At 40.3% G+C, this 16710-nt stretch overlaps 1 protein-coding gene across 1 annotated transcript in view; it reads left to right on the forward strand.

Moving 5' to 3' along the window:
- The window catches only part of zcchc7 (zinc finger, CCHC domain containing 7), a 42700-nt gene that overhangs the window by 21619 nt on the left and 4371 nt on the right, over nt 1-16710 (forward strand). Inside the window, exons 4-9 of the mRNA XM_063884265.1 lie at nt 1597-1643; nt 2047-2184; nt 2291-2461; nt 5234-5269; nt 15397-15492; nt 16001-16118. Of these exons, the coding sequence (XP_063740335.1) occupies nt 1597-1643; nt 2047-2184; nt 2291-2461; nt 5234-5269; nt 15397-15492; nt 16001-16118 (606 nt within the window). The remainder of the gene's footprint in view (nt 1-1596; nt 1644-2046; nt 2185-2290; nt 2462-5233; nt 5270-15396; nt 15493-16000; nt 16119-16710) is intronic.

Here is a 16710-nt window from a genome sequence, read left to right on the forward strand (position 1 = left end):
CCCCAGTCTGTTCACGGTATTTGAGGTAGGTAGATAGCAAACGGTGGTCCACTGATCCTAAGCTGACAACATGCAGTCAATATCATCATAATTTAAATTATTTTTCAAGGATAGTGCCCAAAATTGCCTGTTCCAGCTTCACTCATGTGTGGATTTACTGCTTTTCTTTGTTTTATAAAATATATTTGGCATTTAAATACATCACCGCGGGCTTTGTAAAATTGAAGTGGACATTTTTTTAATTATTTGACATTTATTGACGAGATCTTAAAGTGAAATATAAATAATCATATTTACTAGGTAATAACTAATTCTGTTTTATTTTAACAACTGTTTTTCACTTTTGACCCACATTTTTCTTCCTTGGAAATGCTTCAGTTATGTAACGGAAGCATTTTCTTTTCATATATAAGACAGGAGCATCTTTTAAGAACAGGATATGCTTTGTGTTGGCTTGTACACAGTGTATGGTAGCTGGTGGGTGTATTTTCTGCCCAAATTAACCCAGAGTGCAAATTACTTTAAATTGATGTCAACATTTTAGAATCATCCATTTTAGGGTCACAATCTTTTGCTCTAATCTTTAAAGCGTTGCTTGCAAGGGTGTTGTGTGTTTGTTTTTTGAGGATCAAGGTCGTGGCAGAAAGAAGCCCCATCCAAACAGCAGCCATTTTAATTTGTTTGACGGGGGGAAGAGAGGTGATAACCTCCCTCTGCAGAAGCACACCCGGGGAGGAGAGGCGGGAAAGAGAGGTAGAAAACAAGGAGAGGGAGAGAGAGAGAGAAAGCAAAGTAAGGAGGGCTGAGCTGAATTGCGATAAGGTGGCAGATAGAGAGACTCTGCAAAACAGAGAAAGAGAGAGAGGTGGAAAGGAGACTGTAATATTTGATTATGGCTCAAGGCTGTATGTTTGTCCAAAGGCTAAAGACTGTCAACCAGCTAATCGTGGGGGTCGATGGGTGGGTGTGTCTGTATGTGTTTGTGAAAGCATGCGAGTCTGTGTGGGTCATTGCTATCAGCACATAATTTATGCTGAGTACATGTGTCTGTGTGTTTCTCTGTGTGTGTTTGTGTGTACGTTACGATTTCTGGATGTCAGTTACAGTTCTGTGGGCTTGAGGAGAGTACAGGGGTGTCCCTCAGGGCACTGTTAGTGCCACTCTCATACAGATGTGCTGGGCTGCCACTGTGTCAGTTTATGTGTGTGTGCATGTCCTTCTCTTACAGGAAACTAAACCTGCTCCTCAGGGTTTAGAGTTCTTAATAGGGTTGGATATTGTCTAGAATGTGTTAGCTATGGTTCATTATCTTGTCGTATTGAGTTAGAAGAGAATATTTATGCTGCCATTAACCGATATTTTCAACAATACATTTGTGTTTAATCATGGGTTCTTTTGAATTTAAATAAAGAAAGGCGTCTTGATCCTTACCTTTAACCCTTTTATCATTTCAAACTCTTCCCATTGATCACACTGTTGTATTTTTATGATCTATGGTTTTCAAGATAGGTGCCTTTTGCCAATCAAAATAACCAAATGTGTATAGAGTTCAAATTAAAAGTGAACTTGTTGTAAATATTTTTTCTATTCTACCAGATGCTGAAGAGGATGCCAGCTGGTTGGTTTCTGCAAAGGATAGGGAGGTAAGAGGACATCATTATCTTAACCATATATTATATATTTTGACATTTGGCTCCTTTTCGTTTGATGTCTTTTTACAACTTAGTTGGACTGGTGGTCTAAATGGCATCCATTTACTACCAACCTTCTGTGAATTAAAGGCAGACGTGTTGAGCCAAAACGCATTCTTAGAATAGTGCACGGTTCAAATGTTTAGTTAATTAGAACTGTCCATTTTTTGGAAAACAGCCAAAGTAATATGTAAGGCGTAATCTGTGATTTCTAAAATGAATTTGTATTAGAGATTGTATTGTATATTATAAGTTATTTTTGTCACAATGAGTCGGAAATACAATTCTAAGATTTAATGATTCGTCTGTACAAATTATAAATAAATAATGAGAGTATCAACTGTGTGTGTTTCAGGCTGGGATCTTTAACAAAGACAAGGGGGCGAGGCTAACGGGACAGCGGTTGCCAAACCGATATTACACTAACAAGAGCGTCCAGTGTAGAAACTGCGACAAGTACGGACATCTCTCCAAGAACTGCCCAGAGCCCAAAGTCAGTTCAACTGCACCGTAGCATGTACAGCTTATACACTCTGATGAGTACAAATATGTAAAACTACTTAGTGTGTTATGTGCGTTTTTTATGTTTGTGTGAGCAGAAGTTGGTGCCCTGCTTTCTTTGTGGCACCCCAGGCCACCTGTCGAGTGAATGTCCCAACAAGCACTGCAACAACTGTGGCATGCCCGGGCACCTGTACAACTCCTGCATCGAGAGAGCATACTGGCACCAGCACTGCGAGCGCTGCTACATGACAGGCCACTTAACAAATGTGAGTATAGCATTTTATTTTATTAGGTTGGAATTAAATTAGTTGGAGGAATAAAGTCAAAACTCTTATTCATTTGGGCGAATACAGCAAGTTGTTAATGATGATATGAAACATCATAATATGTTATGGTTGAAAATCTCATTCCATGATCTTATGCTGTAACAGCCTCAACTCTACTGGGAAGACGTACAGAAAGATTTGTAAACCTAGCTAAAGGGATTTGCTCCCATTCAGGAAACAAAAGCAGTAATGAGGTCAAGATCTGATGTTGGATGTTAAGGCCAGCTCATCCCAAAGGTGCTGTAGTGGTCGGTGACAGTCAAGTTCTCATAAAGCATTTTAATGGTTCTAGGTTTGTGCATATGAGCACTGTAATATTGAGACAGGAACGTGCCTTCCAAAATGTTCCAACTAAGTTGGCCATATGTTCTTTTTACACAAGGTCATTCAACACAATCTAATTAGATAACAACTAGATTAATACAAAAGCAAATGGACATTGAGGACATACTTTTCAAGGGAATTTAAGGAATGCATTGCCCTTCATGACCATTGTTTATCAATTTCCTACACTGAAAATGAAGAACATTTTTTAAGAAGTGTAGTTACCGCAAAACTATATAAAAGCATCGGTTTAACAAACTCTGAAACATCTTGTGCAGTATATTCCACAGTCATGTATCCAGCTATATGCAAACCTACTAAACCTTCATTTCTAAAATACTTGCATAAACTGCATGCATTTTCAGTTTTCCTCAATTTTCAAGGGCATGCAGGGTCAGTAACTTAAATACAAATAATAATTTTGGGGTTGGAGTATTCCTTGATGTGTTTCGGGAGTAAGATCGATTTAAAATTAATCAACTTGATGCCACTATGAGATGAGAAAGGGCCTCAGAAGATGTGTGTGTGCAGTGGGCTTTGACTTGTCGTGTTGCTGTATGAGAACAAGTTGAAGCACCAGCCACTTAATGGCAGAAGTATACTTTATGTGCTTTTATATCCTCTCCATTACCCACTTTTTCTTCCCCCTTTCCCCTAATTTCCTCCTCTCTTTTTGTCTTCCCGCTCTCACCAACTTTCTTTCAGTAGAAATTAGTGACCAGGGGTCAGCACACGCTGCTGTTCACATTAATTGATACACTTCAGCAATTACAGCTTAGTTATGTCTCTGCCATGCTGCATATTCCAGATGTGGGCATGGGCTTGTGTTGGCATTCAAGGGTGAATCTAATGACCATCAATGACAATTATCCCACCGCGACGTTCATTACCTTGCCCATTTACACTAATGCCGTAGAATGGTAAACCCTGTGTGCATGTAATAGCTAGCCTGTGTCTCCCCCACCTCACCCTCTCTCTCTCTTCTCCGCCAGTCAGTCATGTTCTGTGCTCTGTGTAATGGATGAGTAACCAGGTGAACACGAGAGGGGAGGCCAGGACACACACCACCATTTTTTCTCTCTTTCGTGCCCTCTCTCTTCCCTTCTTTCTTCCCTCTTCCTATGGGTCCTCATCTTCATCTGGTTCTTCCTCTTCCTTTTGCATATTGTTTTCAACAGTAAACAGAGGTGCAAAGTTGTCTGGCATTGTAATTACCCTTTTCTTTGGAATGCATAACTTTTTTCTTACACTCACAAATTAGTGTGTGTGTGTGTGTGTGTGTGTGTGTGTGTGTGTGTGTGAGACAGAGTCAGGTCTCCGTCCCCTGGGCCTTTCTGTGTCTCTCATTAAAGACAGACGGTTGACGGAGCGCGAGTGTGTCGCTCGCCTCGCCTGTCGCCCTCGACAACAACACACTACCCCGGCGGTCTGGAGGGAGCGAGCAAACGGGAGGGAGCTGGTGTGGGTGTTGTGGGGGGTGGTTGAAGAAAAGAAGGCTAGATGAGAGGTGGAGAAGGATACAGCCATCGAAATTCATATTTGCCCATCTCTGTATTCAAATCTAAACAGTTCAGATTAAGCCAGAAATGCCCAGCGTTCTTTACAGGCTTAAAGATCAGGATTTGAACAAACACTTTCAGCCAAATAGCCACTTTTTATTGTGACAAGAATTTGCACATCATGCAAATTGTGTTAGAACTTGTTTAGTTTATGCAAGCACAAAAACTAAACATTCCTCACAGGACTGGCTTAAATCTACCTCTCCTTCTTCTCTCATCCGCTCTCTGTCTCTCTCACTCAGTAGGTGTGTAAGTAGATAAATCTTGTTGCCTGCGGCGACTGCGGCATTTTCAATTTCCCAGTGGGAAGTGGCGGCGGTTGGGAAAGGATGTCGGAACGCTTAAGGAACAGCGTGGCGAAGCCCCGGAGATAATGCTTTAGCCACACAGGGACAAAACAACTGACTGCCTTACTTACTGACTGTTTGACTGACTGATGAGAGACACATGGAGGGAAACAGGCTGAGAAATCAGGCCAATAAAGGTTTAGTGAAAGACAGAATAAGAGACCTGAGGAGCCAAACAAATGACACCATGGCCTGCTCTACAGTATTTCTTATGGCTCTGCTTCTGTCCTTTCTTTGTCAGCGTCTGTGCTGATTGACACAGACGCTGTTTTCTTCTTATCATGTCCTTAATATCCTATCATATCTGTGTGTGTGCTCATAAATATTTCATACAAATACATGCAGTTTGTTTTTTATGGCATTTTCATTCCCTCCTTTTTTATAAAACGGTTTTATTCCTTTTTATGTGCTTCACAAATGTGCGTATGTCATTCTCTATATTGAAAGACCATTTCAAGTGTGTTTTTTTTCTCTGTCCTCAGGCTTGTCCAGAGATCTGGAGACAGTATCACATCACAGTGAGTATTTAACCACAAAACCAACGCTGTCAGCAAACTCCACACTGGTGTTTTAATTTGATCTGATTCCTTCCTCACCTCTTTATGTTTTATGCAACACAATGATAAACCAATTGTAAGGTCTTAGTTAGGCCAAAACTGCTTTTGTCCGCTGTCAGAAAGAACAAGGGATGTAGACAAATTGCCTTTTGTAGATTGATCAAGGACCAATGCCTAGACACGAGAAGTTGATCGGGAGTTTTTTTAAACTGTGTACTTAAACGTGCGAGGAGTTAAAAATCTTCCGGTGTCACACAGGGTTCCTTCAGCTTTTACCTTAAAGTCCATAATATATACATTACATGCAAATGATGCATATCATTTTACATTCCATAACATTAACTCTTCTACAATGGTAAGGTTAACTCTTTAAATTGTACTAGCAGTCTGTTTCCTATCTGTCAGATTTAGCAAAATCCCAATGGAGTTTTGTTCAGAGTCCCAATTAAAAGCAGAGAAATGTAAAAGAAAAGGGTGGTGGAGGTGGAGGGTATGACTAAGCCAGCAGCACACCAGTCCCTGCAACTTTTACAGCTGGGAACACTTCTTAAATCTATTTCAAGCAGAACCTGCTTCATCAGAATATACATTTTGAAATCTTACTGTAGTGATATGTTGTAACTATTATTCATTTCTAAACTCTGCACGGACCGCATATTATTCACTTGTGTTTTTGTTACCGTATTTAGTCAGCGTGCACGAAAAAGGAAGTAATCTAAGTAGTGGGGTAGTTTATTTGTAGGAGTAAGCTGCATTTATCAAACAAAGCTCTTATAACACCAGAGTCTTATGTGATGACCATCATATTACTCTCTCAATGTGCTGTCTTCGGTTTCTTTAAATGGTTAGTATTAAAATCAACCAAACAGAGATAGTGATTTGAGAAATCAATTTATATCATTTTACTTTAGCTTGTGGATATTCCTCAAAGCCACCAGGAAAAAAAAATATATTTTCTATGAGCATGAGGCAAAGGTGTCAAACGATCACTCAGAATCAATAAATCAGTTGTGATTGGTATTGAACTCGCCCTGTAGCAGAGGAGTGAACCATGGCGGTAAAAATATCTTTGCTTCATTTTCAGGGTGTGTGGGTGTGTGTGGGTGTGGGTGTGGGTGTGTGTGTGAGCTGAAACAATGTGTCAAAGAGTAGGAAACTGTGTGACAGTCACTAGGGCCATATGTCAGCAGGGGTTGCATTTGCTTATTTGTGTGTGTGTGTTTTTTATCCAAAAACTGAAACGATAACTACTTTCATTGTGTGTGTGTGTGTGTGTATGTCTGTCTGTGTGTGTGCACACACATCTGAGTGAGGGGGCGATATAGACCTCAGCCTAAGAGAAAAGAGCAGCTTGTTTGTCAATTAAAAGACGTGATAAAGCATGAAATGGGCTGCCAACGCCACTCGGGACGAGGGAGTGCGAGAGAGGGAAGAACAGTGTGTGTTTGCATATATCTTGGCGTGCACTTGGCGTGTGTGTGTTGGGGGAGGTCTGTCACTCTCCTCTATGGAGATTAATTAGCAGGGGCTGTCTAATGAAAAGGCAGCATCGTTAGCGCAGGGTAGCACGGCGGGAGAGACGCAGGAAGGAGGAGGGAATGGGACAGTGGTTCCAGGGGAGACGCTGGCAGAGAATATGGGAGTTAAGTTTAATACTTGCTCATGTGTTGGTGGGGAATATTTTTCTTTATAGAGTTTTAGTCTAGAAAAGATGAGAGCACCAAAAAATGTCTTTTGTCACCTGGCAAGATGATGCAACCAACTATTGTGTGTGTTTTTCGTGTGTGTGTTTGCGTGTTATGCTGTGCTTTAACGGGTGGAGGATTGTGACCCAGGTCTAATTGAAGTATTTAAGCCATTTAAGCACTGGGAACAGAAGGTCGTTACAGATCCAAACTGGCATGGGGGTTAGGGGCTCACACAGACACAAACACAACCAAACACACACAGGGCTCCTTCTGTTTAAGACAGCCTCATTTTATTCATGATGCTGCTTATGACCCTGAACTCCCCAATGTGAGAAGAGGTGTGTGTTTGTGTGTGTTTGCTTTGGGAGATGTGACTCTGTCACCTTCCGCTGGGCTCAGCCAGGTGTGAAAAGGCATTCTGTCAGACCTCCCTGCTACTGGGTCCATTTATCCTTCGTGTGTGTGTGTGTGTGTGTGTGTGTGTGTGTGTGTGTGTGTGTGTGTGTGTGTGTGTGTGTGTGTGTGTGTGTGTGTGTGTGTGTGTGTGTGTGCGTGTGCGTGCACGCGGGGTCGGTCCGTTTATCTTCGTGAGTGTATGTGTTGTCTGCCTGCACCTGGCCCTCAACTAACAAACTCCTCCAAACCACACAGTATAGACCACAAAGCCCTGGGGTATTTACTGAGAAAGTAAGATACTGACACACATGGACACACAAATACCCACACACACTTCTACAAATATATATAGAGAAATAAATGGGGTAAAAAGCTATCCACACAACATTTTCATCTTGTCTGTGTCATATGGTTTTGAAGACATTTTTACACAGAAGTAATATTTACACAGAAAAAAAATGTGCTTGGGGGAACAGGTTACCTTTGACAACTCTTTCTCAGTCTCTCTTTAACTCACCCACACAAACGGCTGCAGACACCCTGCTTTTACTTCTTTTTTTTGCTTACACCTTTACAGTGAGGGGTCCTTTTCATGTCTTTGTACGATACATGTCAAATATAATTTACCTCAAAAAACGTTCTCTTTGATTATTGAATGTATTCTGACATTTTATTTTGTGTCCTCATGTTTTGTTGTACACATTTATATATTTACATATTTAGTACCAGCCAGCATCATCGTCTGATGTTGTTAGTGTCTTTCTTAATTTCCCAAAACCCTCTACACAAACCAAAAAGAACAGGTGTGAACTTGGTATGAACATTGCATCATGCCCCTTCTGCTTTGAATTTTCCACTGGTTGTTGATTGTCATTGCAAAATGGAGATTGTAGCGAGAATGGCTAGTGAGAGTGAGTGTTGCCAAATAGGATATTAGTTGTCGGTATTTTGGGAAGCTCAAACTGTTCCTGTTCCTATGACACCATTAAAGCAGCATTGAATATATGACGGTGATGGCATGTTGACTAAATGTGTGCTGTCCACACACAGGCTGCATCAATGCATGTAAAGATTATGCATAAATGTGTGCATTTGATCATCACAAAAGTCTCACAATGAGTTTTTCCTCCTGTTAGTGTTTTCAGCACCCTGCTGTACCGGTTAAGACAAGAGCACCACACTATGGCAGCTGCAGGAAGTGCAGGCTCTTACTTTAATCAGCAAGGATATTTAAAGAGAGAGGTTCTTTTTATTATTTAAAACTCTGAATGTGGTTTAAAGGTATACTTGTTCAAGCTGTATGTGTAGTACTGGAGCAAGAAGGGGCTATGGGGCATTCAATTCGAAAAGATTCACTTGCATAGGATAAATGTGCTCTGTAAGGAACAGATACAGAGTGGGGGAGACTGCTTGAGAGGACAAGAGAGGGGTGTGTTTTAAGAGATTCAGGAGGATGGGAGTTGAGACAGAGGGAAAAAGGGTGAGTGTATTAAAAAGGGTTGAAACAGATGACAGTGAATCTGAGCAGCAGATTGGTACAGGTATATCAGTGTGCACGCATTGATTGGCCTCTCTTTAGATAGCAGGGGTGACACCTGTACGTGTGTGTGTTTATTGATTGGCACCTCTGCCTCTGGTGTTGTGTGTGGATATCGAGCGGATTCTCTTCTCCCGATGGTATCAGTGTGTGTATCGATCTTTTCCTAAGGGACAGGTGTGTGAGTGTGTGCGTGTTTCAGTGTCTCTTGGGGTACCGGTGAAAAACAGTGTGTGACCTTTCTGTTCACCATGGAAATTAAGCAGCTTTACCTCCTCTCCTTTTGCTGTCCCTCTATTTCTCTTCATTGGCCTTTTGTCTCCCTTTTTCATTTAGTATGTTTTATACCTGTTTTGTGTCTCACCGTCTTTCACCAGAAGGTTCTTTTCCTTTTGTTCTCGATTCACACATGTCTTTGTTAGTCCAAAGTTAAGACATTTTGCCCCCTTTTTAATCCTACATTTCTTTTTAGGAAAGAAATGTGAAATTACTTTTAAACCAAGTGGACCACTTCAGTTCCTTCATGTCAATTAAAAGCATCATCTATTTCAAAATATTTGATATTCAGTCTAATTCAAATGTGTTGAATTATTTTTCTTCTATTATGTTGGATGAACTAGATAGAACTAGACATAAATCAGATTTCCCACCGTTTGGTACTCTTACATAATCATTCCATGGTGTAAAATGTACCATCTTCAGATAACAAAATGTGTTGAAATAAACACTTTTGCAAAAAAATTCTTGTGCAATATTAGATTATCTTTAACTAAGTTTTTATTTCAATTCTAAGGGATGGATTTTCAACTAAAGCTAGGCTACAGGAAATTAAAAATACATTTTTGGACTTATTTCCCTGAAATACATAATTGATCTTGAGAATAATATCATACATTTGTATAACTATTTATAATTTTAGCATGTATAATGCATTTATTATAAACAGTATGTATTTGGCACGATAGTGTTTATACTAGAACACAAAACATCCTTAAATCACAGCATTATTTCCAAACAGATCTGTTGATCTTTTTTTTTATGTAGGGGTAAATTATGTATTTGTTTTTTAATTTATTATTTGTTAAGTTAATAACTAAGTCAGAGTGCATCTCTTCTAACCTTAAAACAGTCTCGGTACAGCAGTTGTAATTGACTACAAGTGAAGTTGCTGTTGGACGTTTTCAGCATGCTGTGTTAGAGTGCCCTGCAGTGGTCAAACAGAGAACTGCACAAGTGAAGTTTTTCTTTCAGTTTAATCCATTGTGGAGTTTTTTTAATGCCCATACATGGTAACTGTGCATCTGTAGCTAGCTTCTGTTTTTTTAAGCTGAGGATATTTTAGTTTTTTGTTAGGATGAAAAAAAACAAAATGTCCGAGAATAACAGAAGTTGTCGATTTTAAAGTGATGTCCTATTTTTTAGCTCAACCATTAGGAGGCACAGACATTCAACAGTTCTTTCCAAGTGCTGGGAAACAGTTACTTGCATTTATATACAAACATGCCTGCACACTGCTGTCTTATTTCCTGTGTTTTTCTTTCTATATGGAAATGACAACATTTCAAACATATCTGGTCATCAGGTAAACTAGTCCATTTAGAATTAAAAAATATTTGGAAATGAGAGGATTATGTTATATATTTTTTTTTCTACTGGTATAAATGATGCCATATTATACATATATTAATTGAATCAAAAAATAAGTCTGCAGCTGAAAAATGCAAAACTTTATAACACTAACCCCCATCTCGAGGTTTTTCTTTAAGGCACTCTGAGTTGAAACCGTATCTAATGCACATCACCGTTTTTTGGTGAGAAAACCTCACATTACTTGAGCCTCACAAAAAACCCAGAATTCTGAAAGTAGTAATAAAACCTTAACTCTTCAGTTCTTTCTGCTAAACTTCAAATCCCAGGTTTAGGGTTAAACTTTTGTTCCACTTCTTGTTCTGTCCTTCCTTCTGTCTGACTGACCTCTTTTTCTTATTTCTCGTACAAGAATGGGCTCAATTCAAACAGTACTTTGTGAAAATCCTTTAAATCCACATCTATTCAGCGAGCTGTTTTTGCTGCCTCATCATTGTACAGTACAGACCTCTCACCTCCGCCATGTCAAAGACTCTTGAGTCTTTATTCTCCTTAGACTGAGACACTGAAGGCGCAGCAGGCAGGGGAGGGTACATTTGTAAAAGGAAAGGTCTTTTGTACGTTTTAAATCTAATTCCATTAACATCGAGCAGCCATCAGGTCAAAGAAAGTTTTGCAGGTTAAAAGTAATTTGAGTGGTTCAGTGTATTAAGGTAGGTGAAGTGCAGAGCACGGCACCTTATAGAAGTTATGGTTAATTGGTATATATTCTTTTTACTCACAGACCTACTTCATCTTAATATTAAAATCAGTACAATTCATTCTTTAATGTCTTGCATGAAAGTTGGCTTGCTGCATTACATGAAAACAGACTCTTAGTGAATATATAAAAATTAAGACTTTTCTTTTTTTTTATACCTTTTGTTAACTACATTTCTTTATTTTGAACTGCTGGTCGGACACAAAAACATGTTGAAGATGTTACCCTTTGCTTGCTGACCGTTCATTTTAATGTGCAATATCTTTCCCTTACAATAAACTGACCAAGCCTTACATCCGTAGGTTATTTCCATGACTGATTAATTAATCGATGATAAAAGTAATCATTACTTTTTATATGAGATAGTATTTTCGGGATTTTGGTTCAGGTATCCTAAAAAACACTGCCATATGTACATGCAAAACCGTAGGAATGTACACACAAATGCTAACACACACACAGGTGCAGCGTTATCAGAGGTCTTGCAGGCTTTGCAGGTCTTTGTGCCTTTCCGCTTAGCTGGATGGTGTCGATTTTGTGGAATATGTGTTTGCCTGGAAGTGTGTGTTTGTGTGTGATTTGTTGGCTTAGATGTAAAATCAGGATTTAACATCCTGACCGGGGCACAAGAGTCCATCTGTATAAAGTACAGCCAAATCCATGTCTCTCATGTACATGGGTGTTGTCTCTTTCTAATTACTTGCAAAAATACAGAATAACATATTTCCATAAACAGTGGCAACAATAGCAAAAAGCCATTTACCTCAGCAGTGAGTCCTAAGAAAATAAATCAAATAATTTATAGAGAGATTTGAATAGATTAGCTTGTATCCTCTGTTCCGCCTTCCACGGTGTGACCAGATTACCTCCTGTCGCTGCCCTAAAAGGGGGGTCTTCCTCAAGAGGTGGCAGCCCAACTGCCATTCACCCCTGCGTCACATTATCATTACATTCCAGGAGCATTTTCCTTCTCTAAAGCGAAAATCAGGACTCCTCCTGATTGTCTTCAGACTGATTGACTGACTGACGGGAGGAGATAGGCAGAGCCTCTGGGAATTACTGTGTGTGAGTGTGAGTCCTCGCAGGGCGCGGGGTTAAGGCTTCGGTCTGAGTCTTTGTGAACTGGCAGGCACAAAGGGGGCAGGAATCACATCTGGTCATGTGGAGGACCCCCCTCTCACTCTCTTATTTTACCATCTCCTTAGCCTCCCTAACTACACACATGCATACCTCCACATTAAAGTGTCTCCTGAGAAAAACTGATTTTCTTTTTCCTCTTCATGAGTGACGGCAAACACTGTGAATAAGTTCTTAATAATTTTGAACTGTTCAAATTCCCAAATGGATACGTGGATTAGAGGTTCTGTAATTACTTCTTGTATATTCTCCTTAAACAACTATCTAATTAACCCCCCCTCCCCCGTTAACCTAATATGTACATACTGGCATGTTGTACCTACAGGCACCACAAGGGTCTGTTTGTTTGTTTTGGTATGAGCCCAGTAGTCTGGTGTTGTGTTGTGAGGCTGTTTTCTATGATAAAGCATGCAGAGTGTGTCCCTTGTGGGTCCAGTAACATATGCAAACCTCTCTCCATTGCTGCAATAACATATGCAAAACAGCGCTGCTGGCCCCGGCCCCGCGCACCCACCGCCCGCTACTGTTCGGATCCCACCCCCTCTGCTCTTACAGACAAACACACACACAGACACACACACAAGCCTGTTTGCTTCTCGGATTGTATTTGATAACTGTGTGTGTGTGTGTGTGTGTGTGTGTGTGTGTGTGTGTGTGTGTGTGTGTGTGTGTGTGTGTGTGTGTGTGTGTGTGTGTGTGTGTGTGTGTGTGTGTGTGTGTGTGTGTGTGTGTGTGTGTGTGTTCCTTCAGATTGTAGTCTGTAACAGTCTGAGCTTTGTGTTGGCCAAAGGATTATCACAGCTTTGCCACCAGCAGCTAAGGCAAGGAGCAGAGGAGAGCAAGGCTTAGAGAGACACAGTGCATGTACGGGACAACTGTGGGGTGTGTGTGTGTGTGTGTGTGTGTGTGTGTGTGTGTGCATTTGATAGAGAGAGAGCGCACTCATGTGTCTGTGTGCCTGCATGAGAGGCCACGGATGGCTGGTTGTGTGCGTCCACCTAGGGAAGCCCTTAGGACCTTCTCAAACACCCTTCTATACACACACACTAAATCGTTAGTCCTCATCCAGCTTCAGTCTCCTTTTTTCTGACTGGAGTCTCTGAACAGCAGAAGAAGCAGAAGCTCTTCATGTCGTATCAGCAGGAGGTGGATCAGACTTGGATCTCTCCCGCTGTCTATGCATTCACAGGACTGTTACTTAAAACACACAGGCGTTTTTAATACTCCTTCCCATGCTGGGAATTGTCTGTCTAGCAAGTTTATGAATGGAGAAGTTAACACCTTCTTGGAAAGCAGGAAACTTGAAGATACAAGCAATGATTTGTATTTGATTTGATTCCATCATAAACAACAAACACACAAAATAAAAATAAACCCAATGTGTTATCGTTAAATTAATAACAGGGTTTAAAAAATGTTTTACCAAGTCTTTACATGACAGACATCTATATAACTTTTTTGGCCTTTCAACGTTGTTTCATAAAACGACACATGGAAAAGGAAAGGAAAAGGAAAGGAGAAAAAAAACGCTTACGAAAATAAAAATCAGCAACATTACTGATGCGAAAAAAGCCACATTGCTCTTTAGCTATAGCATAGGTAATGGTAAAACATAATTCAGATGAGGCGTTATTCGTTACCCAGCTTGTTGTCGACAACTGTGCCAGTGGCAGAGCTTGTTTTTATTTTCAAATTCAATCAGAAACTTATTTCACAACTTCCTGTTGATTTAATATCCAAACAAATGCATCATAATTCCTGAATGAGCCACAATCAATGGATTGGATTTGTCAGGCTAGCTAAGCCTCCATGTGTCTTACCGACTTTCACTGCACAGCCAGACTCTCCTCTTCATACCCATGACAAAAAGAAAGACACCAAACTGATCTGATCCCACAGGCCCTGGCCCTGTTAGCAATTTAGATGCCCCCGATAGGAGGCGGCGGATGAAAACAGAGTGGGATGGAGGTTCATTCAGTTAATTAATATTGTATGAGGCAGACAACTCCTCACACACATACAGATACACATTCACGCCAGGTTTTCAGACCACTATCACAGGTTTATGGGAGAATAGGAGGGGATTTCATTTCTTCCTCTTCTTTTTTCCTCCCCTTTCTCGTGCTTTCATTCATTCTGCTGATGTGCTGGATCAGAGTATGTGGAGATAACGCAATCCCAAGGTCAGTAAGGGAGAGAGAGGTAAACCTACAGCCAATTTACATGAAAGATGAATGGGAAGAGAGGCAGAAAAGGGTGAAGGGCAGCTTGAGCCGGGTACTGTGATCTCCTTAGGGTGCACATGTGTGTTTGTTTGTGTGCGTGCGTGTGTGTTCGTGCGCTTGCAAGAGGTCTGTGATCTCCTGGCCTTTGTGATGGAGATGGGCCCGGCCGGCCTGACCCGATAATGACGCGAAGCTCTAATAGCATTCATCCTTTCTCCCACAAAACTACTCAAGCGGAAAAGAGAGAGAGAGGGAGGGGGGGGGGGGGCAAGGGAGAGAGGGAGGAAGGAAGGGAGAAGTGAGGGAGGGGAGGTTGCTAAGCTATGTTTAAGAAATGACGCGGGGCACAAATAATTTGTAATCTTGGGATCGGGGGGAGAGAGGGAGGAGGGGGCACCTTAGGTGTGTGTGAGTGTGAGACATTAGCAGTAAATACACTGGGCCTGTGTCTCCTCTCTCTCTTTATCAGTGTATATTTGCTGTGTGCGATGGAGCATGGAAGGCTTTCAGAACACCGGCCCATAGGGGATGGGACCCTGTGTCCAACACACACACACTGATGGTTACTTATCATGTAGGGTCATTACAGGCCTCTAACTATAGCCTAGTAATCACTGGTTTATATCATAACCCATATTCACCGTACAATTCACAGAAGTCTGTATCAATAGAGAGTATGGGAATGAGAAGAGGCAGGTTAACCCGGCATTAAAAAATTATTTATCTTTTAACAAGCTCCTTTGATTTTCTCTGTGTAGACTGAGACACACACTCTTGTGAAGCCGAACAGAAAAGACCGGGGTCGGACCCCTGCCTACTGCTACAATTGCTCCAGGAGAGGACACTTTGGCCATGTGAGTTACTCGCTGCCTTTTCGTTTAGTTTGTAGGCATTTTTATTTTTTCGTTTCAAGGCCAAATTAGAGGACAAGGCCAGGCACATTGTTTGGTTGAAACATGTTTTGCTTTAATTGCTTTACAAATCAAAAGTATTACATGATTTATTTTTTCAATGCACATTTCAACCACGTTTGCATTTGTTTAAATCTTAAACTACTATAATAATGTTGTTGGTCAAATTGTTTCCAAAATTGGCATCCTGGAAGTCAAAATTCCATCGCCACCATTAAAAGTTCCATCGTTTTTTAAGAAAAAAGCTAGCTCCATTGGTTTTGATTACAATTCCACTACACACTCTTCAGAAAAAATGTAGTGAAACGATATGATATACTTCGGCTTAAAATCATCACCATCTTTGTCGTTTCAATTTAAATTTTAATATGATGCCACAAATATTTTTTACGTATTTTAATGTGATTTTTGTGTTTGTACATTCGCTCATGCTTTGGTGTGGTTTCCTCAGGTGTGTACACGAAAAAGGATGTTCAACGGAACGTATCCCAGCACACCGTTTATCAACTACTACGACACCAGGAAGGATATAAAAAGTAGACAAAGCTGGATAATATCGAAAGCTAAAGGTAATTCACCCACAGAAACACACATATCTTTTCACTGTGAATGCAGTCATAGTTTTTCTCTTACCGTTGGTGTTTAGAGACAGTTGTATTTAGATCCTTTATTTGATCAAAAGTTCTAATAAATAAATGCAAACATACTCAATTATAACAAAAACCACAGATTTTAAAATCCTACTTTAGGTAAAGTACTGAATCATTATTGGCTAATTGTACTGTACTGTACCCGTACTACAGTTCAGTGACATTGTTAGATAGTTAATACTGAAGTCTGACTAGTACAATAGAACTTTGCACAACTACAGTACTTAAGTAAAATGTACTTACATTATTAATCCACCTTTTGCTTAGAGGTCTAATGATACACAAAGTCACAGTTCAAGATGTGATAAGGCATTTGCTAAAATGAGAAAAAAAAAGATTCACTCTGCAGTCAAATTTACTGCAATTTTAATTACTTTTGAGAGAATAAAAATGTTTCATTTACGAGCCATAATCTGCAAATAACTCTGGACAATCATGTGATTAAATATTTAAATGAATTGACAACACTAATTTTCAGTTATTTTGAAAATGAAACACCATTCAATGCTGT

This window comes from Eleginops maclovinus, chromosome 5 (assembly GCF_036324505.1).
Source record: "Eleginops maclovinus isolate JMC-PN-2008 ecotype Puerto Natales chromosome 5, JC_Emac_rtc_rv5, whole genome shotgun sequence".
Classification (NCBI taxonomy): domain Eukaryota; kingdom Metazoa; phylum Chordata; class Actinopteri; order Perciformes; family Eleginopidae; genus Eleginops; species Eleginops maclovinus.